The 12,570-nt window shown below is 39.4% G+C and overlaps 1 protein-coding gene across 1 annotated transcript in view; it reads left to right on the top strand.

The window, feature by feature from the left end:
• Nucleotides 1–11,682, top strand: part of LOC104510133 (guanine nucleotide exchange factor VAV3-like) — a gene marked incomplete at its 5' end in the record, with an annotated part of 59,998 nt that extends 48,316 nt beyond the window's left edge. The window contains 2 exons of the mRNA XM_010152291.1: nt 8,428–8,579; nt 10,914–11,682. Coding sequence (XP_010150593.1) covers nt 8,428–8,579; nt 10,914–10,955 — 194 coding nt within the window. The remainder of the gene's footprint in view (nt 1–8,427; nt 8,580–10,913) is intronic.
• Between the last annotated feature and the right edge of the window lie 888 nt (nt 11,683–12,570).

Below are 12,570 nucleotides of genomic sequence, written 5' to 3'. Positions count from 1 at the left end.
AGCTTGTGGAAGTTAATGAACTAGTGTGCAATGTAAATAGCAGTTACAAAGTGAAGTTTAGAGCTAAACCGTGAAGATTTACAATGCATGTAATATGCTTTATTTAGCCTACTGCAACGTTAGTGGAGGTTAGATGATTTTTAGGACACGTGCAAGTTCAATATTATGATTAAAACTAGCACATGGCTGGCCTCTGGAAAATATAAAATGTTTCTGTCAAAGAGCAAATATTAGATTTGCAGTTCTGCAGACAATGGCTGTGTCTTTGTACTGAAACAGATAATGAGAGGAAAATAAAAATTAATGGAGATTGTAACAATATGAAGACAGTAGAGCCCAGTCCGGTCTTTGTGGTGATGTAGCTCTCATTCGCTGTGTTGCTGAGCTTTTCGTGACTTGCTTCTGTTGGTCGTGGTTTCGCACACTTTTCTGTAACATTTCTAGAACTTTGGAGACTTTCTTCCTCTCCTAATTAAAGCGAAGATAAATTAGGACTGATGATTGTAAGAAACCAGTGTGTCTGTGCATTTAATTTTCTCTGTCTCCCGATTCCTCTTTATTCCTTCCATTTCTGTTTCCTTCCACTGTTTCCAAGGACTTCTGTCAGCTCTGTCCCAGCACATCTCTGTTCTTGGTGAACTTCTGTCCTGTCCTTTCTTCTCCCTTTAGCTTGCGCTCTCCCTGTGCCTCTCGCATCCTCTTGTCATCTCCCGTACTTTCCTCATCCCTTCTCACAGCATTGAGGCTTTAATTGTTGAGAGGATCATAGAATGGTCTGCAGGATATGCCCTGCTGACTTGACTTGGCATTTTTTTGGTTATTACTAGCTGTAAGCAGAGCAGAGCTTCCTTTCTTAGGCCAGTGAGAATATGTCTCTGCTGACACATGATTTTAAGCTGATTTTAAGGATGTTTTGGGTTTCAACTCAGTATTTTGTACTGCACTCATCATATGACTATATCTGGATTTTTTTAATGAGGCCATATTTTGAAAAGGCAGCAGCTTGTTATTCAAAACAGCTGGTGTTTAGCATGTATAATTGGCAGAATAAGTGGGAAAGGTATTTCTAAAAACCATGAATTGAACCACTGTCGACTTCGACAGAGTTGTATCATTTTCTGCTGCTAAAGTCTGAGCTGCTGTGAAATTGAATGGCAATACCAGATTAACTTCTCTTTCTAGAATAATGTGAGAAAGGATTATATTAATTTTTTTAATTGTCATGTTTTCATATACCCATTGGAGGAAAGGAAATCGAGTGGCATTTCAGTTTACTTGTAATTTCTGATATGGATCATAACAAATCACTTCTTAAATTTTCAGGGCATTTGATTCGCCCTTCAGCATCTACTAGATTTTTAGAATAAAAATCTTCGAATTATGGAGATAATTGATTTGGCTTCCCACTTTAAGTAGAACTTGGCTTTCTAGCCTCCTGGTCTCACAGAAGTCACCCATCCTGTTCTAATATTTGTTGTACACTTTTAGTGTGGTTGTAATAGCTGTCAGACGTTTACTTTTCTCCATATAGAAGTTCAGGTTAATTAGGAAGATATTTGGGGAAATGATACATTTTTTCTTCTTGATTTTTCAGTCCTAGGCTTTTCCAGACAGAGGATGATCCAATTTTGTTTGCTACACAGAAAAATACTAATTCTTACATTAGATTAGGGGAATGATCGACCATTTAATGAAATAACAGCAAAAATGGAGGAGAAGTTGACATTCTTTTACAGAATAGTTTTTGGCAGTTTATTCTGCTCTGCTCATGCAGAGCACAGTCACTGAGGACTCTGAGTCTTTATGAAATTTAGATTTCAATATGAACTAAATCACGAAGCTAAATACTGTGAGTGGCTTTCTCATCACCTGTAGACTAGGAGTAGTTACACGTCATTCTACTACTTAATGCATTAACTCTGTAAAAGTATCTGTTAATAAAGTAAACTGAAACAAGTGTCATCCCAACCTTGAAAGAAACAGACGAACCCAGCCTTTCTCCTGAAAAGCCAACACCAACCTCCTTATCAGTGATGTTAAAATACTGTATTGGTCCTCTTTATTTTATTTGTGCGTATCATTGTCACAAATGTATCTGTACTCATCCAGGTAAGATGCACAAAACTCTGTTGTTACCTCCACCATGGATTCTTTTTTAATTCCCTGCATTAGATAGTTCTGGTCATCGTTCTGCACATAACCATTTTGAAGCAAAATTATATTGTTTCATATGTAGCCAAAGGAATAAATTCAGGGAAGTAGCTGTATGTGGTGAATATAACCTAGCTACATTTTTAAGGAAGGCTTTTGATCAATAATTATAGATAATTTTAGGCATAATTTAGCGGCTACTTTATCATTTATCGAGGTGAGGAAGGACTTCCCTTTCCAAATCACAGCTGGGAAGCCAAGATCACAAAGAACTTCATTAGATTTTTGTACACCATGTATCTTCTTTGCCTCTTCTAAGAGAGACTTAATGTGAGAACGTGTCAACAAACTGTACTTCCATTTGAAGTGATTTTAGTTGGTTTCATCTATATTTAAAAACATGTTGACCCTAGGTTTGTAGAACAAGTGCACCTTTAGCCTTTCCCCTGAGGAAGCTGTTACAGGGACCAGGGTGACGTGCTGGGTCTGCCTAGGCCGAGCTTAACGCTTTTTTTGCTCGCTCAAGTGTTTTCTCTCAAGTCAGAGAACTGCAGAGATGCACAATGCTCTTTGGGCCTTAGAGGATGTAGTTTAGCTGTGGAATTCCTATTGAGGGTAATGAGTATCGGGGCAAAATGCCTACTTTTTGCCATTCATGAGACTTCAGTTCAACTCAGACTCTGTTCCTAGTTAAGGGGGTGTGAGTAGTCTTCCTGGGCTCAAGAGGAATTCTTACCAGTGCATGAGTTCCTGGATTCCTACTGTTAAGAAGTGGGGCACACAGATTAAAGAAGAAAAAAAGTTTCTCATAGATTTTGATAATATTTGTAAGAGTCTGAAGTTTTTAATTTGCTTTCCTGAAACCCTGAACGGGTGTAGTCTTTCTACTTTAGTCTTTGAAAAATGCAATTGTTAAGAATTAAATCATGGATCCAAATTTTCTAGTTATTACAGTCAATTTCCTTCCAGACATCCTTAGTAGGGAACCTTAGTTTCCTTATTATCAATGAATTATATAGTTAAAAAACTATTATTTAAGTCTTGTGCCAATATTTCAATGTTCTTTTGCTTTTTCTCTTTTTCTCTTTCTTTCTCTAAGCCCCTTCTTTGTTCTGTGGGTTTTCTTTTGTAACTCCTCCAGACTACAGCTTTGTTCCCCCTTCCTCCACTCCTTTCTGGTCAGGTACTGCTTTACTGCTTTTTATATTTCTTCAAACTTTGCTTCTGTTGTTTCTGTGTGCAGCACGCGAGGGAAGGGACGAATCTAATAGTTCAGTTCTCCTCTGCCTCCAAAATCTGAGTTATTACATGTTATTCTTAGAGTGTAACAGAAAATCAGACTCTTAAAACTTTTGAAAAAGTGTTTATGACAATAAGCGGGTTGAAGAGGTGTTGCAAAACTCAGTAGTTGCAGTGGACTCAGTCAACGATCTCATGACTGTTAATTTGCTATGTAGTCGACACCTATGAGCTATATATATTTTAATGTATTTGTTCAAACGTGCACAAACCTGAAAATTTCACTACTTGTAGATAAATAACATATTCGTCCCATCCCTGCAGCAAACCATACTGCAGCAGCATCTTAGCATACAGTAGTTTTGGTAGAAAATGCTTTCTTTCAGCATTAACATTGTTAATTAATTTTACCCATCTGTTTTCTAAATATTGTTTTCTTTATTCTCATTTAACCACCTGTAGCTTTGATCAAACATTTTCAATTAAGAGTCGACATTAAAATGCTTGAAGTAGTGGTGGTTTCATTAGTGTGTCAGTAGGGCTGTGACTTGCTCTCATCTCCAAGAGCTAGTCTTGAAGGAGTTGAACTGCACCGCTGGACAAGTCAAGAAGAATTTTGCTAGTAGTAAATGCCCTCGAGGAGCTGGGAAGCAGCTAGTGCGCTCCCTTGTGCAGAGAGCGTCTCTGAGCCCTCCCTCGACTCGTGCCAGGGATTTCAATGTCAACATCCAATACTGCTCTTGAACGTTTTGCCCCTCAGTTGTTCAGTGTTTTGGAGTAAAGATTTTTTTGGGGGGCAGATGATTTACTTCCTTTCTGTAGTCATAACACTGAGAATGCAGGCATTAAGGCACTCTTCCTGTTGATATTTCCTTACGTACGGTACGCATCTGTAGGAAAGATGACTGGAAAGCCGTTCTGGTGTGGCCATTTACCCTGTGGTCATGACACTGAGCTGGAATGTCTGAAGCACTCACCCAGTTTGAATTGGAGAACACAAGGGAGTTAAGTTTTGGCCCTTGATTGTAGGTGAATACTCTGAGATTCCATCATTTTGGGCAAGGTTAGGAGATGACCTCTTCAATTCAGCTGCACAGTACTGAATCCTAACGTCTGGTTTTGCGGAAACTGGTACTGTTCCATGAAAGCTGATTTGTCGCGTGGCCTGCAGTGATAGATCAGCAGTCAAGACTGGGGGTTACTGTAAGCCTATCGCACATTCCCATATATTCCCGTATATGGTTTCAACAGATTTTAATTATATTTCTCTTTTCCTATGAAAAGCTGCTTTATCATAAAATTTTCAAGTAACTCACAGTAAGTAAGTATTCGGTACCTTAGGTAGCATAGTATGCTGGGTAAAGTATTTCTTTATACAAGTGCAAAATATGAAAGGAAAAATCCAAAGGAAAACATTGATTGGTACTTTGTAATTTAAGCTTACTTACCTGTTTGGATGGGTTTTTATGTTCTGGTGGATAGGCTACGCCATATGCTCTTAGTAAAACCATCTTTTTTAAAATAGCCAAAGAATTTGCTTACGTTAAATGAACAAATACTTGTTTCATGGCATTACAAGTATTTTATTGAAAACCATCTTCAGAGCTGGCTTAGTTTTGCTGATCTGGAAGTTGATAAGACCGGAGAAGGGTTAAGCTGACTATGGGAGCTGGTGCTGACCACGCTTGAGTAATAGAACTGGGGTTTTGTTAAACAGTGCAAGTAAATGTGCATTGCTCCGAGGAGCATGGGAACTAATACAGAACAGCAGCCCTTAGGGGATATGGCTGCAGAATTACCAGGAGGCCATACCATAAGGAGAGAGAAACAACTGCTTGCAGCTTTTGTCGTGGTACATCGACCATGGTGGAGTTTAAGCTCAGAGCCAGACCAGCCTGCTGTGATCACGTGGAGCCTCTGCACCCCGGTTCCTTCATCAGTGGTGCAAACTAGTGTTAGAAATCATTTGCAGCACATTTGTCTCACCGTCAATGAGGAACTTTTCCAACACACTCTAGTGTGACTCAAAGCTGACTCTGGTTCTTTTGACCCTGTCTTTTCTCCTGTTTGCAGAAGGAAAGGCTAGTTTAAGCTAAAGCGACTCATTCCCGCATGTACCTTTTATTCACCTCCCTCACACTTCTCACTCCTGTTAATCCTTTATCTCCTTCCTAATACACAAGGTTTGTTTATTACTGCTTTCTCAATAGCTTCTTTACTTTTTTCTAGCTTTTTCTATTTTCCCCTCTTTAATTTCTCATTCACATTCTCCTGTTGGGCACTTTCTTTCCATCAATCTGCTGTTAATCCCATTCTCTCTCTCCTTCTTCATTCTCCCCGTAGCTATCCCCTTTCTCTCTTTCACACGGTGATTCTTCTCTCCCCATCTTACAAATGTGCTTTCCACATGGTGACTGTCTTCCCTCAAGTTTCACTTACCCTGGGACAGCTCTGATTGGGAATTCAGGGCTGATAGTCTTTCCTCAAGTTGCTTTTGTGACTGTGTCACCAGAGAGAGATGGCTAATAACTTTTTCCCCAAAATTATTACCGTCATCTTCCTTTATTCCATCAGTCATCTGGCTTCCTTTCATAAGCATCACTTCTGTTTGACAACATGGATGTTGGATTCTAAATTAATCTTAATTCTGCTACTTTCTGCCTCCAGACTTTGGAGATACATGTTTTTGATTTCTCTTGCTTCTTTCTCCTTTTCCTCTCTGGCTTCACAACTTGGAAAAGAGTCAGAAGTCCTGCTTTCACCCAGATCTGCCCCTTTCTTTGTCTATCCTTCTTTTTCTCAGGCTTTTCCCTCTCTTTATTTTTCTTCCAGCATTTCTTCCCTCCTTAGCTCTTTTCTTCCATGTTTGCCCAGATTAGTTCATTTTGGCTTTGTGTAATCATGTTCCTTGCCCCTATATCTCCTTCCTAGACTCTGAAACGATACCCTGCTCCCCCGAGTCACTCCTTCCATCCCGCAATGCTTCCCCACGTTCCCCCGTGGTGGTGCTGCACACCTATAAATAGTTACTGACCTTACAATCAATAACTGCTCTTTGTTTTTTCTTTCTCCAAAACAATTGCTGTTTTCCCTGTAAATCTGATCACTGAAATCCTAATAAGGTATAGGACATAACATTCATGTCAGGATCTAAACAAGTAGTGTCTACATCTGACTTACTTAGAGGGGAAAATGTATGTTTTAACTTTAATGTACTTAATATATCACCTAGATTTTTACAACAACTTGATACTGTAAATATAAGCAATAAATCGAGATGCTGATTCTCTGTTATCTGGCATCCTGTACATCCTGGATCAAGTATCTGATAACCGTACTCCACACAGCAGCCTGAGATGGAGGACTAAACTTTAATGGCATGATATAAAAGAGGGCACAGTCCTTTGCCAAAACAGTTTTTTAGTCACTCCATTGTTTTCATAATAATAATTTAAACATAGTATTTGTTTTGTTATTTTAAAATAAATTGTTTCTGTTGTCTCTGTAAGCTAAAAATATTTGAATATATAAATGTTTTCATATATTTAATACTAATATGCAAAGGCCTCTGGGACTGTGGGGGTCAGAAGAAATCTTAAATACAAGCAGAGCTGAAGCTGTCAAGGTTTTTGAGCTCCTTTGCCATGTTTTGCGTACCTGCTTTAAGTTAAAGCAGCTGGCTATGAACTTCGAGTGTTAAGTTGTTGAAGGCGTTGCTAACAATAGAATCTTAATGGTATTTCCTACGGATGATTGGGATTTTTAAGAAATTGGCAAAGGTTCTGAGAAAAAAGGCGATCGTATGTACGTTATATCAGTTCCTCTGTCACGATGAAATCTGAAATCTTTTCAGTAGGAAGCTTGCTTGTGCTTGTGATTTCCTGTCTACAGTGGCGTGCATAGGAAATCAACTACAGAATAAGATGGCATTAATGGAAAGAAATAAGGAAAGAATGCCTTGGTCAAATAATCCACTACAAAATGCAGCAGAGGAGCAGGTGTTTTTTCTCAACTGCTTCAGTCAAAGGCCTTTCTTCCTTAAGTGCAAAGCCCACTTTCCTCTCTCTGGAAGAGCTGAGGGTTTCTTTTGCAAGTGTGGACATTCTACATCAGGGTTAAAACCAATTTCCTATAAAATTATTTGAGAGAGGGGGTGATTTTTCACCCCCCCCCCCCCCATGTTTTTTTTTTTGTTTTTTCCCCCCCCCCCCCCCCATGTTTGCTTTTTAAAAATATTTCACAGCGTTATTGCTTAAAATGTCTAGGCTTTACACTGACCAGAATCTGTACCAACTGCTGTAGCTTAACTTTTTAAAGCATTGATTTCACCTAAACTTGGGAAAAAATTTGTAAGGATTTTTTTTTTCTTTGCAAAAAGTTTTGTAGAACAAATTCATTGGGGATTTACAGAGTAAACTCCTGAAAAATGCAGATTGACATCAGCCAGTGTTCATGCAGATTGTAACCAATGATCCATGCAAATTCCTGAGGAAACTCCTTAGTTTTATGCTCATGTTGATGTTAACTGCCAATTTTAAGTGTATTAATATTTAACTTGGGAGTTGTTTGTGAAAGGACAGCACCTTAGTCTGTTTGTTTTGCTTCATTAGAGGTTTAAAGTTAAATCAACTGTAAATGCTAATAATTCTTTTGGAAAGAAACTAGTGACCTGTAAAATAGGTTGGTGCATGTAACTGGCAGGAAGTTTTAATATGAAGCACAAAAATACAATAATTGCAAATGTATTTAGCAATTTGGGGGTGGAGGATATTTTATTTATCGTTCATCTAGTTTGCCTTTTTTCTCAACACAAAGAACTATTAAAAAATCCCATAAAACCCCTTCAACTTCTACACCATTCACCTATGTTTAAACCTTCTTGGTCTGTGTAGTGCAGCTGCTTTCACCTTTCCATAAAAGCAATGCCAGTGTATGTTGTGAAATCAGTGTTTCATATTCTATAGTACTGCTGTTTAAATTCCTTTAGCAGCCTCCAGTTAACAAACCCTGATGATCCCAACGTTTGTTTCATTTCAGTGCTAAGCCCGAAGGTGATAGGCATTGCCATAGCCAGGTATGACTTCTGTGCCAGAGACATGAGGGAACTCTCCTTATTGAAAGGGGATGTCGTCAAAATTTATACAAAGATGAGTGCGAATGGCTGGTGGAGAGGTGAAGTAAATGGAAGGGTAAGGTGGTTTTGTTACATATTTTTCTTCCTTTGTCTCATTTCTGCCTTCAATGACAGTGATTTTGGGTTTTTTAAAAAAAAAAGGTGTGTTCCGAAATGATAAACGTCCTTTGTATATTTAAAATCACAAGATACAACTTGTTCTCATCCCTGTCATAGGAGCCAGGCAGAACTCTTGCCAGGCAGCTTTCCCAGCATCTAAATTCATTGGTTATTTAATGTGACCTACCAGGCTGAATATTGGGGCAAGATTATATGGTCGGAAAATAACCAAGATTAATAGTACAGCGACAGCTGAACCTATTGAACCGTTGCACACATGTATTTGGGGTCAAAAGCTTGGGTTCCTGGGCCTGTGGATATCTGTTTAGCAGTTTAACACAGGATTTCCACACCTTTCTCCTGGACTCTAATGCAATGCTTTGCGCCACATTTTTTTATAGGAGGTTGCCGCTTTGATATTTAAAAGTGGCTTATTTGAAGTGCCATATTTAGCAGGGATTTTTACAAAGTCATTTTCCACTGCACTCTGAGACTTGCATGGAAGTTTCAGTTTTGACCTATAAAGGCTACATGGCCTCAATCTTAGAATACTGCTCTTTCATGCAAATTAGTCTGAGTATATGAAGCTGCTGTTTCCATGTCTAAAGGGCTGAGATGCAGCTTCAAGGAATGCAAGGTGGAAGTAAGCAGACTTTCTGGAAGCTGAAAATGAAAGTTACAAGCCTGGCTGAAGTACATGTTCAGTTTTACTCCTTTATGCATTTTAAAAAAAAATTTCTTTTTACTGTACCTGAGCCTGGTTATGTTCTTAAAGTGAAATCATAGGATCATAAAATGATTTGGGTTGGAAGGGACCTTAAAGATCATCTAGTTCCAACCGCCCCTTGCAGTGAGCAGGGGCACCTTCCACTAGACCAGGTTTCTCAGAGCCACATCCAGCCTGGCCTTGAATGTTTCTGGGGATGGAGCATCTTGCCACCTCTCTGGGCAACCTCTGTGTGTTTCACCACCCTTATAAGGAAGAAATTTTGTACAATATCTAGTCTGAATCTACCCTCCATTGGTTTAAAACCATTATCCCTTGTCCTGTTGCAACAGGCCCTGCTAAAATGTTGGGCCTCATCTTTCTGATAAGCCCCCTTCATGTACTGAAACACATCCGTCTGGACATGGAGCCGTTAACCACTCTCCTCTGGATGCGACCATCCCAATAATTCCTCATCCACTGAACAGTCCACTCATTAAATCCGTATCCTTCCAATTCAGGGGAAGGGTGCTCTGGGCAGACCGTGTCAAAGGCCTTTCAGAAGTCCAGGTAGATGGCATCCATAGCTCTTCCCTTGCCCACTGGTGTAGTCACTCCATCACAGTCACTGACCACAGAAATGCTCAATTAGACAAGAAGAAACAGAGAAGCAGAAGAAATAGCGGTCATCTTGCCTGCATTGCACCTGTGAAGAAAGCTGAGCATCTCCTTCTAATGCAGCTGCCCGTATCCTAAAGAACACCCCGTTACGTACTAGCACTCTGATAGCTCCCACAGCCTGGATTCCCATCACAAGCTCGCCTCTGGACATGTGTTGGCAAGGTAGTCTGAAGAAAATTTATGCAGTTACTCCTTCCAGCCGTGTTCCAGCCTTGGTTTTGAGGTCTTTTATGAGTGTTAAATTGACTTAGATATAAAGAAGCCTGAGTGAAAAACCTAAAGCAAGTAGATAAGACAATAAAAAATATGACTTTGCGTTCCTGTATGTTTTATATAATCCTTATTTGACATGCCATTAATTTCAGAATGGAGAGAGCATTATAACTTATGAAGTGTAAAACACTGGGCTCTGCCTTCCTGTTCTGTCTTACTTAAAGCTCCGGTTGGTGGCACTGGAATTGAACTCCATGTAATGCAATCAAATCAGTCACTGTTTCCTTTGTAGGAGGATTCTCTGGACTTGACTCAAGCCTGTTAAATATTGAACTGCTCACTCAAAAAATAGTAGCATCCTGCCTGTAGTAAAACCTCTTCTGCTGGTGGTATTTCTAGACTTCTTTTCTGAATGCTTGGACTTGCAATCTGGGCAAAAGTGGTGGATTTTTTTGGTTTGGTTTTTTTTTGGGTGGGTGGGGATTGGGATGGAATTTAGTCTTCAAATCATCATATCTGCAAGTTACTCTTTGATTTAGGCTACTTACCCTGACTGTGGCAGGTCAGTGAAGTTTATCTTTGTAATCTTGTATTTACTAAGCAGACCACCCTTGTTTTGCCTAGGTCAGCCATTTAAAAAAAGCCCTGTGCATCTCATGTGTTATTTTGTTCTGCTTTTCCCCTTTTTAGGTGGGCTGGTTTCCATCAACTTATGTTGAAGAGGACGAATGAATTAAAAACTTTCCTCTGCTGACCAGCAGTTTCAGGGATTTAAAAAAAAATAGTATCTTCAAAGTGTTATTGGTCTTGTTAAGTATTTAAACACAACATTTTTGTCTGTTGGAACCTTCCAGTCTTAAAGTTGGGATTTATACAGAAGTTTGTGCTGAGAGCTTACTACCTTGCCCAGAGCTGTGCAAGAAACAACATGCTGGTTTGCCACCACTGGGGATCAGTACAAAGTCCAACCCTCACCTTCCCAGAAGATCTCTGGAAAACAAATTTCTTCATGCTCCTTTTCATTTCACCCTGTACTACACCATGAATACTAGCTATGGCTGAATTTTTAATAAGTCTCTTTTCTTCCAGCTAACATCTGTGATGGTACAAGGAGATGAAGGCTTATTATTCCTTATCACTGCATGCAGAAAACAAGAGTTCAGTTATTCCAGTGGGCATAAAGTTATAGTCAGTAGACTTGTTTTGAAACATCAAACTACTTTACTTATCACCTTACACACAGTTTTACGCTCACAAAAACATTCTGAAGGAAATACGAATGCAGTAAACATGAGTAGCATTCATGCATATGTAATTAGTTAACTGACTACTTTGAGGTCCTGCCTAAACCTTCTAACAATTTGTTTAAAGACAACATCTTATCAAGGTGTAGTGATGTGGTGTTGCTTGAAAAGCATCCACAAAGTGGATTGTGGGATCCTGTCTTTGTTGTCCCAAGTCTTTTTGTGTGAGGTTTTTTCATTCAAGCAGCTGAGGATAGCCAGGACAAGAGGAGTTTTTACATTTTCAGCCTTAACATTAAATACTGTAGAGCTATTCCGTAAGAGAATATACTACTGCCAGATGTTGTCGCTTCTCAAGAACAAATCTGTTTATCTCAATCTCTCAATTGGTTCAGATGAACTTTCATGCTTCCAACTCTAAGCTGCGTTTCCCAGTTAGGAGTTTCTATCCTGTTCTGTACTCTTCTAAGGCAATAAAAGGGAACTTGCGGACTTTTGTTTTTTCCTCTTGTTCCCTGGGATGTTAATGGCCGTTCAATGGTCGTCATGCAGTGTTAGGAACATCCCTATGGAGAAATGTGTCTAGGTTAGCTAGCTTGAAACATCAGGCCTTGTAAAGTGTGCTTCCTCCCTTGGAGAGGCAGTGTTTTAGTAGCTTTATGGAGGGTCAGAAGTGCTGTAGTTACAAGCTAAAATAAATGTGGGCGATGTCTTCAGATGCGCAGTTTCAAATATTTAGATAATGTCTAACCTGGCTTGAAAACTTTTAAGAAAATGAAGCTTTCAAATGCATTTTCTTTCTAGGGTAACTTTGACCAATTGACAAAGTTAATTCATCCTGTTCCACATCCTCTCTTGCTTTTCCTTGACGTCTTTTCACACAGGCCTCTTGCACTTCGTGTGCACAGGCACTGCACAATTTAACACCACAGTTGTTCCCCACTCTACAAGCGATGTAATATCCATCGTTTGTTCAAAGAGCAGAATCTGCCAGTAGGTATTTCAGGCTCTTTTTGGCTGTCCCCATTGTTCTTCATTTCTTTCTGGCCTCCTGGCCATCAGGAAGAACCAAGCATAGCACAGAGGATTCACAATAATCCCCT

The sequence above is a fragment of the Eurypyga helias genome, unplaced genomic scaffold (genome assembly GCF_000690775.1).
Source record: "Eurypyga helias isolate BGI_N326 unplaced genomic scaffold, ASM69077v1 scaffold15445, whole genome shotgun sequence".
In the NCBI taxonomy this organism is placed as follows: Eukaryota; Metazoa; Chordata; class Aves; order Eurypygiformes; family Eurypygidae; genus Eurypyga; species Eurypyga helias.
This window is presented reverse-complemented; position numbering and strand designations above follow the sequence as displayed.